The sequence below is a fragment of the Lactuca sativa genome, chromosome 2, assembly GCF_002870075.4.
Source record: "Lactuca sativa cultivar Salinas chromosome 2, Lsat_Salinas_v11, whole genome shotgun sequence".
NCBI lineage: Eukaryota > Viridiplantae > Streptophyta > Magnoliopsida > Asterales > Asteraceae > Lactuca > Lactuca sativa.
Window position 1 is genome coordinate 235,295,767 of NC_056624.2, and position 16,187 is coordinate 235,311,953.

Below are 16,187 nucleotides of genomic sequence, written 5' to 3' on the forward strand. Positions count from 1 at the left end.
AAAAGTAATCTCAGATCAAAAGCTTTTTGGTAGCTTCATGGTCTCGCCTCAGAAGAGTCCTCGAATCACTACATATGCTTGGACTTACAATATCTTTAAGCAACAATTGTGCATTTCGAAAAAGTGCTGACAAAAGTTGATTGTTATTCTTTTCGATTTCATATGAAAATGAGAAGATTATTTGCTTACATAACATATTTGTTGCACACATGATCATCTCGACTAGAGGATCAATCAATTGAATTGGAGTGAGTTGGAAAGAAACAAAAAAGATTACGTGATTTTTCAAGTAGATAAAAATGGTTTATACATTATAAGTAATAAAATAGACAAAGTATTAAATTTTACATCCCGTGCTTTTGTGGTGCCGGCGGAGTCGTGTAGCAGGCCGTACGAAGGATCCTGGATACCTCCCTTGACCCGCCTGAGTTTGTGCAAGGTTACAATGTTGGTGGACTGGTGCCGTGTTTGATTCTTGCGGTTTCATTAGGTCCACAGTAGGAGAAAAGTTTAACGAGGACCAAAAGTTGACCAAAGGATAAAACTGAAAAGCTTATGAGCTTATCCAACAGTCGCTAATGGTGCATCTGTTTACTTTCTCCATGAATAAATCGCTCTCACCTTCTCCTACTTCTTTCCTCTGCGCCTGCGGTCCGGATATTATCAACCCGCCCCCACCCTCTCCAAAGGCAGCATCTTTGAATCCATTTTCATCAATAAGACATGGCACCTGCTGGTTCTCTACGCTTAATTTATCCCCCAAATCAAGCCTACTGGTCCTGCCCCTTTCCAGGCGCCGACGACTCTTCGAATGTAACGTTCTTCAAGCCACCCCGACCCATGATGTCGATTCAGGTTAGTCCCTTTCTCTTTCATTTTCACGAACACCTTCTCGGCCTTCAAAATCTTGAATTCCCTTTTCGCTTCTGTCTCACAGCAACTTCCCTGTTCGCCCTCTTCCTTGAAATGGGTATTAGCAAAAAAGGAACCGACGCTATTTTGGAGAATCACCCAGCTCTAAGGGTGGCGCCTTTTGAGTCCATTCGCACCCAAATCCATGGTCTTCAAAACCTTGGAATTAATGGTCCTGTGTTATTTAGATTGATTAAAAAAAGACCCGACGTTTTGATTGCTAAAGAAATCCATTCCTTGGTTTGCTTTCTTTCCCATGATCTTATTAAAGATACGAATATGATTGAGGCTGCCCCGCTTGCACGCCTTCTTACTGCTACAGACCCAAAACTTTTGTCTGGTTTTGAAGCGAAGGTTCGGTTGTTGTTGGATCTTGGGATCCCAACGGAGAGACTTGCTCATGTTCTCAACAATGTGAATTTAACCAAGGCCTTGTGTTTGAAATCCTATGAAGAGATTAAAAGAATGATGAGTTTCTTGAACGGGTTTGGAGGTGTGGAGTTGATACTCCGTCGTCCAGCCATTCTGAATTTTGATCTGGATTCACAGCTGATCCCAAGAGTCGAGTTTTTCTTGAATATGAGCGGGGGAGATGAGGTTGCGACAACTACTGTGTTACTGAAGCTGCCTTTCATTTTAGCGTACACAGTGGACCATTATACTAATCACGTTGACTTCTTCAGATCATTTGCTGGGTTAACCGATGAAGAGATATTTAAAATAATACTTGTGTATCCAAGTTTGTTTAGTGCAAGCCGTGAGAGGAAATTACATCCTAGAATCGAATTCCTTAAGCAATGCGGGTTCAATTCCAATGACATCTATAAACTGTTGATCAAAGCCCCTCTTTTTCTAAGCCTGTCATTTGATGATAACCTTGCATATAAATTAGTCCTTTTGGTGAAGATTGGGTATGAACATAGAACCAAGGAGCTGGGTTTGGCAATGGGATGGGTGTGCAGGACTAGTTGTAAGAATATGCAGGAGGTGATCAGTCTGTTCTTGAATTATGGGCTCACTTGTGAAGAAATTCTTGCAATGGGAAAGAAGCATCCACAGGTATTGCAATACAATCATAAATCAATGAAGCTGAAGCTGGATTACTTGACTCAGGAGATGGGTTATGAAGTTAAGGAGATGTTGGCTTTTCCTGCGTTTCTTGGTTATGGGTTTGATGGAAGGATTAAGCACAGGTTTGAAGCTAGTGGCAAAAATTCAGGGGAAGGGATGTCCATTAACAAGCTGTTTAGCATGTCCACTGCAAGGTTCTCTAAGAAGCATGAAAAGAAGTTGCCTGTGCCTGTAACAAAAGCCAGGTGAAGCTTAGGGCTTTTTTTTTCTATTTTTTTTATTTTTTTATTTTAAAAATCATCTGCATAGTTTTGTTAATTTTATGTTGGCAAGAGTAGCTTCAACATGCACTACCGCACTTGTAATAGAGGGTTGCAACTTTTTGGGAATTTAACATCTGAATTATTACTTCTTTTAAGCACCAACATGCCGCATTTTCTCTGATTTATTGTAATGCATTCTTTTCTGTTTTGCCATGGCATCAGATATCGACTAAAAACTAGCAAGAAAGATATTTTGCCACTCTAATAGCTATTGGTAACATAACTGGTCAAGGTTGCAAATTTTACTTTGAAGCCTGACCACTTTTATGCTTAATAGTATTAAAGAGGTGAAAACAAAAAACAGGTTAGAATATGGTTTTTCCCCTATTTGCCCAAATGAATAAGTAGATCTAATTCTAAATTAAATTTTACATATTTTAATTTACTTTTCTATGATAAGAAAAATAGTTACATGTATACTATTTAGTTATTTAAAGGGTAAAAACAGAAAAACACAATCAATTTATACTTGTATATTAAAAAAACACTTATATTCTTTATGTTTAGAAAAAAAAATCTTATATTATTATTTATGTTCAAATAAAACCAATTTTTATGTTTTTAGAAGAAATGATCAGGTCAAAATATGATATGATATGCATTTCACTTATATTTTCTTGTTTGTCGGCGAAAATATGTTGGACCTTGCACATATTTCGATTACTTTTGTTCGATTGTGTTATGTGCATGGAACTATACGACTAATTTTTCCTTGCTTAATTAATCATTTTTATCCCAATTAATATCAAATTCATATTAAAAAACAAAAATAGGCAAAATAAAACCATAGTTGCTTTGCTTAATCATGGTTAATTCCATAAAATTAGTTTGGGCAAATACCATAAAAATCATAACATTCCATAAAATTAGTTTGGGCAAATACCATAAAAATCATAACATTTTCACATGTGATTGGAAAAAAGTCATTTTTTTTGTTGACTTTTTTTGAATGGCAAATATATTATAAAGACCTCATGATAGCAAATAGCTAGAACATGAGCAAAGTACAAGGAGAATACAATATGACAATTTTAACAAAATTGAGATATGTTCCAATCAATCCACCTATTTACAGCCTGAGTAGTTCTATATTTGAATCATACATATGTTTGAGAGATCACCTCATTTGCAATCTGTGCAGGAGATGTGCGAATTTGCTTAAACGCCATATTATTCCTTGTTATCCAAATGAACCATAATAAACCATATATCACCGTATTGAACCTTTCTTTTTTGCGGGGACAGTTGCCCCAATTTGACGCAAAATTTAGTAATTTTGCCATGTTGTTAAAAAACATCGTGGGTATGCAGCACCATTTTAATATCCAATCCGTCGTCTCCTTCGCTATCTTGCATTTTATCAATAAATGATCACTTGTTTCTTTTTCTTCTTTGCAAAAAGGGCACATAGATGATTGTAAGATGACACCTCTCATTTCCAGATTCGATGCGACCGAGATTCTGTCAGGGATCGCCCTCGATATAAAGCATCTGATCTTGAGTGCTACCGCTTTGGACCAGTTAATTTGTACACTGTTGCTAGGGGCTGCAATTTTTGAGTCCACCAGTTTCCTTAGAGTTTTAACTGTGTACCTGCCATCCTTATTTATTTTTGGTTGACTCTGGTCATAAATGGGACGTAGAGTTATCACTCTAGCCTATTTAACAGGTTTCAAGATTAACTCCGTTATCTTTTTTGCAAAACCAGTCATAAAATTAGGTTTAAAGTTCAAATTTGGTCCCTGTAATTTGCAAAAAATTACATAACATGTCCAAAACTCGGTTTTATGTTTTTTTTAACTTGTTTATTTTCATTTATTTTTTATTTTTTAGTCAAAACTAAACTTGGTTTTATTTTTTTTCATTTATTTAATATTTTACGCTTTTTTTTATACGTTTTTCATATTTTTTTAGTTATTTTTGTATTTATTTTTTAAAATTTTTTCTTATTTTTAATTTGTTCATCTTTTCTTTTTATTTTTCATGAATTTGATTACTTTTTTTTGAAAAGAAAGAAATTCAAAATCATAAAACCGAAAAAAATATGAAAAACATAAAAAAAACCGAAAAACTTAAAAAGAACGAAAATAAATAAGAAAAAAATACGAAAAAAAACGAAAACTTTAAAAACGAAGAAAAAATACGAAAAATATTAAAAAAATGAAAAAAAATATAAAAGAAAGTTTAGATTTGACTAAAAAATAAAAATAAATTAAAATAAAGAAGTTAAAAAATATAAAACCGACTTTTGGACATGTGGTGTAATTTTTTACAAACTATTGTGTTAAATTTGAACTTTAAACCCAATTTTAGGACTGATTTTATATAAAAAAAAAATAGAGTTAACCATGAAACTTGTTAAATGGGCTAGAGTGATAACTGTACGTCCCATTTGTGGTCAGAGCCAACAAAAAAAAAATATGACTTTTCCCAATTACAGGTGAAAATATTGTGGTTTTTATGGTATTTGCCTAATTAATTTCCTTATAATTTGTAATAATTCTACATTGGAACAAATTTCTAAATAACGAAAATTATATAAAGCAACAATATAATGGCTATTACATAAAACCAACTTGTATTAAAATGGAATTGCACCATGCATACTATAGTCCCCATCAACCAAAGTAAGTTCCAAATAGTAGCTCAAAGACAAATGGAATCCGAAAGTCCAAACACAAACGTACAACAGCTCTAAATTTCTTTGGATAACAAGCCATGAATGAATGGGAAGCTCTCAAATCTCAAGTCTACCCACCTAAGCCACAAATCTCATTTCTTAGCATGAAAGGCATGGATATTAAGTCCAAACACTCACTACCGGCTTCTGTGTCATCGTCTTCTTATTTCCTTGTGAAATCACATTTCTTCCCTATTTTATTTGTTAGGACAGAAGTATACAATCAATAATTCTAATTGAAATAAAACAAATGAATTCAAATATATTTAATATACAAGAATCAATTTACAGAAAACATACTTGTTTGATGATTACACAAAAATTTAATCATGAAAATGTAGAGATTGAGGCCTGCCTTGCAGTGTCCTAAGACAGAAATTTTCCTGGTAGGGATCTGTCAAGAGGATACAACAATCAACCAAGATCTTCTCTTGATTATGACGAAATTCACTATGTTCCCTTCATTGCATGCGGAATACGAATTTATATGAGGAATATTTGTATGGTTTTTTCTGAACCGGAAATCTGTTCTTTGGTGATGTATTTATAAGTATAGAGTGATTGGTTTTCCCTCAAAAAACTGTTAACCGAAAATAACTGTCAAAACAGTTAAAACGAATTTAACAGATTTTTTAAATAAATAATAAAAGTCAAAATCGGAATTAATATATATAAAATAATGTAATTAGTCAATGAGACCCAAAGCCCAAGGCCAATCTTTTGACCATTAAAAATATATATTAATCTAAGTCTTTCAAGACCATTTTGACTAGCCCAATCACCAAATCCAACCCAATCCCTCTAGTCCAAGCCTTTGATCTAATTAGTAAACAACTAGTACGAGGCTTTTTAAGGGAGTATAAAGTTCCTCTTTCTTCCAATGTGGGACAAGTCCCATAAAGAGAGTTTTCCATTTAAAAAAGTTCCAACAATACCCCACATTTTCTATTCAAACTCCAAGAATACCCCACATTGGAATAGAAAATAAGTGAACTTTGATATTCAAATAAGGGAAGTAAGATATGACGTGCATCTGAATAGGTGTTGTAAAACTTGAACCTTTCATAGTGAGTACTACTTGGATCTACTTTGTGGGTAGTGAACTAGATTCTTGAACTAACCACTTTTTATAGTAGAATAAAAAACAAGAAGTATCACACATATCATAGCTAAGCATAGATCATTTCTTACCATTGTGTTCATTTAGGTCGTGAACAACCCTTTCTTCATGAGACCTTTAGAGATATTAGCCATATCAGCTCCCAAAGATGCGACCTCACATCCATCTCACAGGTAATGCTAATATGGAACAATCCGTACTTATTCCACTATAAAAGCTATCAGCATTATTAAGAATAAAGAATTCATCCTTATATCATCAACGGAAAAACACAAAATAAATATCATAGGAGTGAGCATACCATTGTGTTAGTGCTTCTTTGAGTCTTCCCCAACTAGTTGTCCTATTGAACCTAGACCATGGGATCTCCAATGTTGCTAGGTTAGGTTTCCGCCAGGTGGTGACTTATTGTGTTGGCTTTAAGCCCATTCCCCTCGATTTGAATAGAACTTGCTCTCTACTAAGGCCTTTTGTCAAGGGATCAACTATATTTTCCTTTGACTTTATGTAACTAATGGAAATGATTCCATTCTTCAGCAAGTCTCTTATGGTAATATGTCTACGCCTAATGTGTCTCGACTTGCCATTGTATATATGACTTTGTGCTCTAGTAAGAGCAGCCATACTATCATAATGTATGCCAATGGCAGTAACAGGTTGAGGCCACAGAGGAATACCTTCTAGGAAGCTTTTAAGCCATTCAGCTTCTTCAGTATCTTTGTCTAAAGCAACAAACTCTGCTTTCATTGTAAAACGAGTATTCACAGTTTGCTTAGATGATTTCCAAGAGATAGCAGCTCCACCAAGAGTGAACACATATCTACTTGTGGATTTTGCCTCTAAAGTATTGGAAATCCATTTTGCATCACAATACCCTTCAAGAACAGGAGGATATTTCATGTAATGCAGTCCATAGTTCATTGTATGCTTTAAATATCTAAGCACTCTCACTAATGCATACCAATGATCTTTCTCAGGATTGTGGGAGTAACGACTCAATCTACTTACACTATAAGCCAAGTCCGGTCTAGTACAATTCATAATATACATTAAGCTACCAAGAACTTGAGTATATTCTAACTGAGCTACAATATTGTGACATCCCCTAATTTCTCGGCCAGAAAAGACCGATTTAATTTATGCTTTTTAAAATAAAACCAGAGAAATCTTTTTAAAAAATGTTGCGGAATTGGTCCCTAAACAACATATGATAAAAGTTTATCAAAACCCTTCATTAAGAAGGTATATCTTTTCCACACACACACACACACACACACACACACACACATATATATATATATATATATATATATATATATATATATATATATATATATATATATGAACCTCGGGATGTCATGTTCCGATACAGATCAAAAGCATAAACAAGACATTATAAGCCTTTCAACAGTTATTTACAACTACTGGCATATAATCCAAAAATCTCTCGTCGTCCTCCGACTATGCTCGGGGTCCACTACTTGTAACATAAAAAGCTGAGTGGGTCAGGCTTGGGAGCCTGGTGAGCATATAGGGTTTTCAACCCACAATAATAATAAACTTACTAAGTTCATCAATCAACAATAAGCCTGATTACCCGTTCCTGTTATCCTCACTTTACGTCCCTAAACACTTATCACAAGGGACCTAGTCTAAGAATATTATCGGGACGGACACTACTGCTAAGGGGTTTCCTCAGCCATACATGTCCTAAAGGCAACCATGAGGGGGATGGAGTACAACGAATGAACACTCTCAGTTCATTAACACCTACAGGTTGCGGACCTGCTAATGTTTCCCACTGGACTGTCTAGAAAGTCCGTGGTCGTCATCCAAACTCCGCTAGATGACTGGATCTCAAAACACATCGAGGCCTCTCATCAATTTTATTTTATCGCACATCACTATCTACCCATATTCTACCCAACATATTTGTAGACAAAAATACTTATACAGTTTAAAACTTGTATAAAACATCAACTCAACAGTCACCTCAAATAAACAATTAATATATTTACATATAGCATGTATTATAAGGTAATACTTCATATCTATCTGTAAAATGAAAGTGACTATACACTCACTTGATTTGATGATAATCGGGGAGCAATTCGTTTCCTAAAAGGATCGTTTCTAATAAAACCGGGAGTTTTATTGAGAAACCGGGCTTTGCAAAATTCAGGCTTCGAAACCGAAAAGATAAATTTTCCGGGCTTCTCGGGCACTTCGTGGCGTATTCCGGGGCTTATAATCGATACCGGGGCTTTGGGGGATTCTAAGATGAAGAAAATATGAAGAAAGGGGCTAAATATGGCAAAACTCCAAAAGTAACCGAGAGCCTTCGCAGGTACCCTTCTATTTATAGGGTCCGAAGTCCTGATCCAAGGGCTAAGAGGCTCCTAATCCGACAGTTGAGAGGTCTCGCAGGGGGTGGCTCGCACGAGGGTAGCATGTGCGAAGGGGCTGCTGGCTTCTCGTGATTGGTCCGAAGCGTGTGTCCGAAGTTGGTTCCAGTGCGTAGGTGGTCAGCACGTGCGAGGGTCTCGGTGGCACTCGCTCATTGGACCGCGGACTCGTGACCCATGTGCGAGGCTCGGAGTTAGGCTGTGCGAGGTTCGGTCCATATGCGAGCCTCGGATTGGACCTCTTCCTCGGTTGAATCAGGATCCGACACGTGGCTTCGCATGACTTAGCAGCTTGGTGACTCAGCAGGACACGTGGCACTCTTTCAGCGAAGGTGATGTGGTAAAATGTGACTGTGCGAATTTTCTCGATTTTCATGCCAAAACTTCTAAAATCCATAACTTTCGCATACGAGCTCCGTTTTTGACGTTTTTTATATGCACGCGTAGCTAAAATTACGGTCTACAACTTCCGTTTAGACTTCGTCGGCTAATTTTGACTTTAAATTTTATATTATTATTTTTAACAGACCAGGACAGGAAATCCCTTAAAAATTCATAACTTCTTCATCTGACGTCCGTTTTCGTTAGACTTTTTACCGTTGTGCTCCTAATGATGAGACCTTCAATTCTCGTTTAGGTTGTGTCGGCTAAAAATCGCTCGATCTAAAATTCGAGTTTTTAGCTGTCTACTGTTAAGCTGAAACTTCGAAAAATCATAACTTCCTCATACGAAGTCATATTTGGGCGTTCTTTTTATCGAACTTCTCGGTTTAACGAATACTACGACTTTCGTTTAGATCAATAAGGCTAAAAAGTAGTTTATCGAAAACTCACTTTTTACAACATTCAGCACCATGCCGGTTTTGTCGCGAAACTTCGACAGGTCATAACTTCTTCGTTATAACTCGGATTTTGGTATTCTTTATATCCCCCAAATCCTTGTTTCGACCACTACAAATTTATGTAAAGATATCGGGCTTATCTTACACTTTAATTTTGACGCATATTTTTATTCTTAATTAATTAAACGCTAATAATTAAGCATAAAACACACAATTCACTTAATATTCACATAATTCCTTTTCATTTCTTCAAAATGAGTTACAAAGGTTAACCTAGACTATCACCTCAATATAAATGCCTAGGCTAGAAACACGAGTGTTACAATTCTCTCCCCTTTAGGATGATTCTGTCCCCGGAATCACATATCACCAAACAACTACGGGTAGCGACTCATCATGTCACTCTCCATTTCCAAAGTGAGATTTGGTCCATTTGTATGTTTCCAACGCACAAGCACTAAATTGACCATCTTGCGTCGCAACTTCATAGTCTTACGGTCAACGATTGCCTCAGGTTCTTCGATCAACCTCTTGTTTTCATCCAACCTTAACTCAAAAATCGGAATTATGTCGGGCACATCTCCCGTGAACTTTCTCAAGTAACACACATGAAAGGTGTTATTAATACCCTCTAGTTCTTCCGGTAACTCTAGCTTGTAAGCTTGATTCCCAATTCTATGAAGAACTTTAAATGGTCCAATAAACCTTGGACTCAACTTCCCTCTCTTACTAAATCTTATAAGTCCCTTCCACGGCGAGACTTTAAGTAGAACCGAATCTCCAACATCGAAGGATATCGGTTGTCTTTTCTTGTCAGCATAACTCTTTTGTCGATCTTGAGCAGCTAACATTCTTTCCCTTATCACTTTCAACTTTTTGGCAGTCTGATGGACTATTTCAGGTCCCATAAACAGCTTTTCCCCAGCTTCCAGCTAACATGATGGCGTTCGACACTTTTCCCCATACAAAGCGTGATAAGGTGCCATCTTAATGCTTGAGTGGAAACTATTATTATAGGAAAATTCTACTAGAGGTAAGTGTTCATCCCAGTTACCTTGGAATTCTAGGGTACATGCTCTCAGCATATCCTCCAATGTTTGAATTGTTCGTTCGCTCTGACCATCGGTTTGCGGATGGTGAGTTGTACTCAAACACAACTTGGTACCCAATTCCTCTTGTAGACTCCTCCAAAATCTCAAGGTAAAACGGCTGTCACGATCGGACACAATCGTTAATGGAACACCGTGAAGCCTCACAATTTCCTTCACATAAGAATTCGCAAGTTTATCCATAGACCATTTCTCTTTGGCTGGTATGAAATGTGCACTCTTAGTGAAGCGATCAACGACCACCCAAATCATGTTGTGACCGTTCCTTGTTTTGGGCAGTTTAGTCACAAAATCCATGGTGATGTCTTCCCATTTACCCATGGGTACGGGTAAAGGTTCTAAACTCCCATACGGTTTCTGATGTTGTGCCTTAATCCTAGCACAAGTTACACACTCGGCCACATACTTAGCAACATCGAGCTTCATCGTCGGCCACCAATAATAAGGCTTTAAATCCCTATACATTTTTGTACTGCCGGGATGAATCGAGTACATGGTCTTGTGAGCTTCTTCCATCAGAAGATCTCTTACTCCGCCCGTCTTAGGTACCCAAATCCTATCTTGGAATACCTTCAACCCTTGGTTGTTTGTACTGAACACTAACGTTTTTCCCAAACGTTCTTCCTTTCGGTCATTTTTCTCCAAAGCTTCCTCTTGAGCTTTCTTTATACTTTCCACAATTGTCGAGACAACTTCAATTCTCAAAGCTCTTGGCCTTTTCTTTTCAAGGTTTTCCTTCCAACTGAGAGCATCAGCAACAACATTTGCTTTACCAGGGTGGTAAAGTATCTCATAGTCGTAGTCCTTGAGTAACTCTAGCCAACGTCGTTACCTCATGTTCAATTCCTTCTGATTAAAGAGATATTGGAGACTCTTATGATCAGTGAAAAGTTTACACGTTGTGCCATAAAGATAATGCCTCCATATCTTTAAGGCAAATACTACCGCTGCCAACTCCAGATCATGAGTGGGGTAGTTCTTTTCATGCTCCTTCAATTGCCTCGATGCATACGCTATCACTTTATCCCTTTGGGTCAGAACACAACCTAACCCAAATCCAGATGCATCGCTATAAACTGTGAAGTCATCAACTCCTTCAGGCAACGAAAGAATCGGTGCTTCACACAATCTCTTCTTCAACTTCTCAAAGGCTTCCTTATGCTTCTCATTCCAAGCATAAGTAGCTCCTTTGTGGGTAAAAGCTGTTAATGGAGTAGCAATCGAAGAAAAGCCTTGGATAAACCTTCGGTAATATCCAGCTAATCCTAAAAAGCTTCGAATCTCCGTAGGGCTTTTTGGTTGTTCCCACTTCATTACAGCTTCAATCTTTGCTGGGTCAACCATTATTCCTTCTTGGTTAACCACATGACCTAAAAATTGGACTTCTTGAATCCAAAATTCACATTTGGAGAACTTTGCATACAACTTCTCCTTTTTCAGGACTTCTAGCACTTCACACAGATGCTTTTCATGCTCCTGCTTGTGTAGTGACAAAGAACATGGTTTGGCATGAGGAATTAAAGATTGCACAATTGAACATGGTGATTTGGGTGTTCAAGAGATGTATTGATTGTATATGGTGTTACAAAAAGGATCTAGATCTAGACTATATAAATAACATACACTTACACACTCACTTCTACATCTCTCAAGCACACCTCTACAAGTGGTATGAACCCACTATTTATAGAGGTGTTTACATGTGTCTCTCCCACTCTCTATCTCTCATGTGTCACAAGGCTAATACTCCACATGCAAGTGGATTTTACAAAAGTCAAACATTACAAAGTCATTCATGGATAACTTTGTACCCCAACATTCTCCCCCTAAAAGTTAGGAATGAATGACCCACTTCAAATCTTCCAAAGTCAAGCACTACGCGGTTCGAGCCTCAAAGGTGACACATGTCGAAACGAACTTCAATCTTCAATTCTTCCATGATTCTTCAATTTGGACTCTAGGATGTGAGACCATACAAATCGAGCAGCAACGAATGATCAAGAGTATTCCAAACTCCAAATAATCACCCAAAAGTTGCGCATAAAAACACACCCCAAAAATCTTCAATAAAACCAAACCCATTTCGAATACATCACTTCGGAACTTCCAATTGCATCATCTCGTAAGCTTCAAAACTTCAAGATCACTTCGGTCTTCAAATCCGCGTAATATGAAAAATTAATGTTCGAATTTCCATAAAAAACTTCTCCCCCTTTTTATAATCGAAATTTGATTATAAAACTCCAAAGGAAAAAGAACATGCTCTATTCAGAATTTTTCATGTGGCATAAACTTTGTGTTTCAATCTGGAAAACCCAAAAAATATTCAATTTTTATTGTCGTTCACGGATTGCTTTTGACAAAATTTCTCAAAAATGGGTAAAAATTGTCAATTTCAAAATTCTGCAGTGACCCGGTGCGCCCAAAACGGCCAAATATGCAAAACTCTCCCCCTTTTCCAAATATGGGTAGAAAGCGTTAATTTGCACAAACTGCTGAGGCTTGAAATGCATTTTCTTCAATTTTAAGCAAAAACAGTCATTTTTCGAATTTGGGTATGAACCGCCAAACATTCGAAGCCTCATGGACTATTTTTGAAAATTCTGCCATTTTGCACCAAACATTTGAAGAATTGGCCCAAACATTAATTTCAGAAAATATTCGAATTTAGATAAAAAGTGTCAAACATTCGAAACTTCAATTAATTGATGAGGATTGCTAAACATTCGAAATTTCAGTAGTGATTTTCGAAAATTTTGCTTTTTGATCAAAATATTCGAATACTTGATCTAACATTCGAAGCCTTGCTTTTTCCCTTTGTCAAACATTCCAAACTATAAGGGCTATATGTGAAACTTTTCCATCTTTCTTCCCCAACATACGAACTTTTGCATTGCAACCCAACATAAGAAATTTTGTAGCCTAACATACGAAATTTTTAGGTGACAAACATGCGAATTTTTAAGGACTATTTTCGAAAATATGCCTTTCTTTTCTATCAATTCACACGAAATCACAATCCAAATATACTAATTTTCATTCTCTCTCCTCTTTGTACAAAAATCATCTTCCCCCAAAATTTTTCTTTCCTTTTCATACGGAAATTTTTCCTTCTCTTTTCTTCGTACGAAAAATCTTCCCAAAATTTTTCCCAAACACACAAATGCGGAGCGTTTGAAGCCGTGTATATGAACAGTAACCCTTCGTACATTCAGATAACCCTTGGTTCCTTACGGTTCTTGTCCAATTCATCAATCCAAAACAAAAGGAACCCTTCGTCACCCATCTGTTCTCTTCGAATCTTATTCACCAAATCACAATCACAGTCGATCATTTTTCGTTCGTTTTTCAGTTCAACCCAAACATCAAAAAACTAGTCGACATCCAAAAATCACCAAATAAACGATCATGATTTCAAATCGATTCGAACCCAATCCATCTTAAGCATTGATTTGTTTTTGAAAACAGTCGACATTAACAATTTCACAAATGAAATCTCAATCACTCGGTTTTTCTTTCCATTTGGTTTCGTATCCCTGATTCAAAACTGAATCATCTATTCCAAATCACGATTTCTTAACCTTCGATTTCCAATACATGTACCGATTTCAAAGCATTCGACCATTAATTCTTCGTTTTCAATTTCAAACGATCAAACACAGTTCTTCATTCGTGCCTTGACGTTCAATCCAAAACAAATCCACATTGACACCAAAAATCATCAAAATTGAATTCAGACTCATCAAAAACTCATCATCAATACATAAACCGAAAACATATCCATCTGATTCTCTTTCGATTTTGAATCATAAAATCATAATAACCGATCTTTGACTTTTGAGTTGACTCTTCAATTAAATCGATTATTGATTGCTTGCTTAAAATCGATTTTGAGTTTATACAAAACAGATAGAATCGATTCACAAGTCAGATTTATAATCAATGATTGCTAAGAAAGACAAGAAGAAATCATGTTTGTATGAACATTCAAGAACACTGAATAGTACTAGTTTTTTAAGCGAGTTAGGATGAATCACGGAAGCACATAATATCCGATTAATACCAATTGATATCGGAAAAATAAAATTGAATGGACTTAAGGTAAACTTTCTATGAACAGTATTGGATCCACTCTTTGGGCTCAAATATTCGAATCAAATCCAATAGCATTTTAGACACCATCGATGAACAGTAACATCAAATTTGTTTTGGGCTCAAAGAATTAATCAAATATCACCTTGATTTTGAAGACCCGCTCTGATACCAATTGTAGTGACAAAGAACATGGTTTGGCATGAGGAATTAAAGATTGCACAATTGAACATGGTGATTTGGGTGTTCAAGAAATATATTGATTGTATATGGTGTTACAAAAAGGATCTAGATCTAGACTATATAAATAACACACACTTACACACTCACTTTTACATCTCTCAAGCACACCTCTACAAGTGGTATGAACCCACTGTTTATAGAGGTGTTTACATGTCTCTCTCTCACTCTATATCTCTCATGTGTCACAAGGCTAATACTCCACATGCAAGTGGGTTTTACAAAAGTCAAACATTACAAAGTCATTCATGGAAAACTTTGTACCGCAACATTTTTTTTTCATTCTCACCGTTTCTACCTTTCAGTTCATACGAAGCATACGAAGACTATATTATGAACAGTGATGATTTTTTTTCATCGTTGACCCTTCGCATTTTGCAATCAAGATCTCCAAAAATTAAATTTACGTTCTTAGGGTCTTCGTTTCTTAGTGTTCTTCCCAAACCCAACACAAGTACCCTTCGAATTTGGACAATCAAAATTTCAAGACTCCAAAATCAAAACTAACACCAACTCAGCCTTCGCTTTTACCATTCAAACCAAAATCGATTTCACATTACCAACCCTTCGAAAAATCAACAATCAAAATCCTTCGTTCAAACTCAAAACCCCAATTCTTCGTATGCATCCATAAACACAAATAAATTCCTTCGTGTATCCAACTCTTTATACCTCTTCGTATCCCAATTAACAACTCAAACATATCTTCGACTATCAAAATTTTCACAATCAATCCCAATCTTTTGCTTTTACAGATCCATTAACCATCATCATTTATGTCATTGAAGAACCCTCGATCTCAATACTCCATATCAACTTCGAATTTAGATTACTACCTTTGATATTAATCGATCGATTGTACACCTCGATTCAAGATACAATCAACAACGACTTGAAGAAATCGACCATAATAGATCATCAAACGACATTCACGTATAGCCCAAGAATCAAGTTTGATTTTTAAAATCAGTTCGATTCTAATTTAATTCCAAATACAATCTGATTTCCCAAGCTGTCGAGGCAAGCATTGATCTATTCCAACACACACCAACTATCAACTTCATTACATTAACCCCGAGATCGAATTTACAGTCGATACACACTTAAGATTCCAATCAAGATCAAATCGAACCTAGACTGACTTTTGATTCATCTGTTCTTGATCAGTTTCATCGAGGAAAAATTAGATCTACAATCTCTTGATCATTATCGATTTTGAGTTAGAAAACATCAAATAAAATCGATTCACAAGATTAACAAGCTAATCGGAATTGAATTGTTAGACCAACAAGAAGTAATTGATATACAAGAACATCGATGATTTTTATGAAGATTAGATAGATGTTCTATACTGATAAGAAAGACGATGCATACAGTGTATATCAAGTTGATT

General features: G+C 36.2%; 1 protein-coding gene across 1 annotated transcript; it reads left to right on the forward strand.

Moving 5' to 3' along the window:
- The first annotated feature begins 401 nt into the window (after nt 1-401).
- On the forward strand, nt 402-2,424 carry LOC111920400 (transcription termination factor MTERF8, chloroplastic). The gene is made up of 2 exons (XM_023915985.3): nt 402-855; nt 938-2,424. Exons 1-2 carry the CDS (start codon nt 579-581, stop codon nt 2,230-2,232), a joined length of 1,572 nt encoding a protein of 523 aa, XP_023771753.1. The 5' UTR covers nt 402-578; the 3' UTR covers nt 2,233-2,424.
- Nucleotides 2,425-16,187: the final 13,763 nt, after the last annotated feature.

Bases quoted from the DNA above. Each gene is read 5' to 3' on its own strand.
- LOC111920400 (XM_023915985.3), top strand. From the start codon at position 579: ATGGTGCATCTGTTTACTTTCTCCATGAATAAATCGCTCTCACCTTCT. The intron at 856-937 runs GTTAGTCCCTTT...TCTGTCTCACAG, and splicing joins GACCCATGATGTCGATTCAG to CAACTTCCCTGTTCGCCCTC.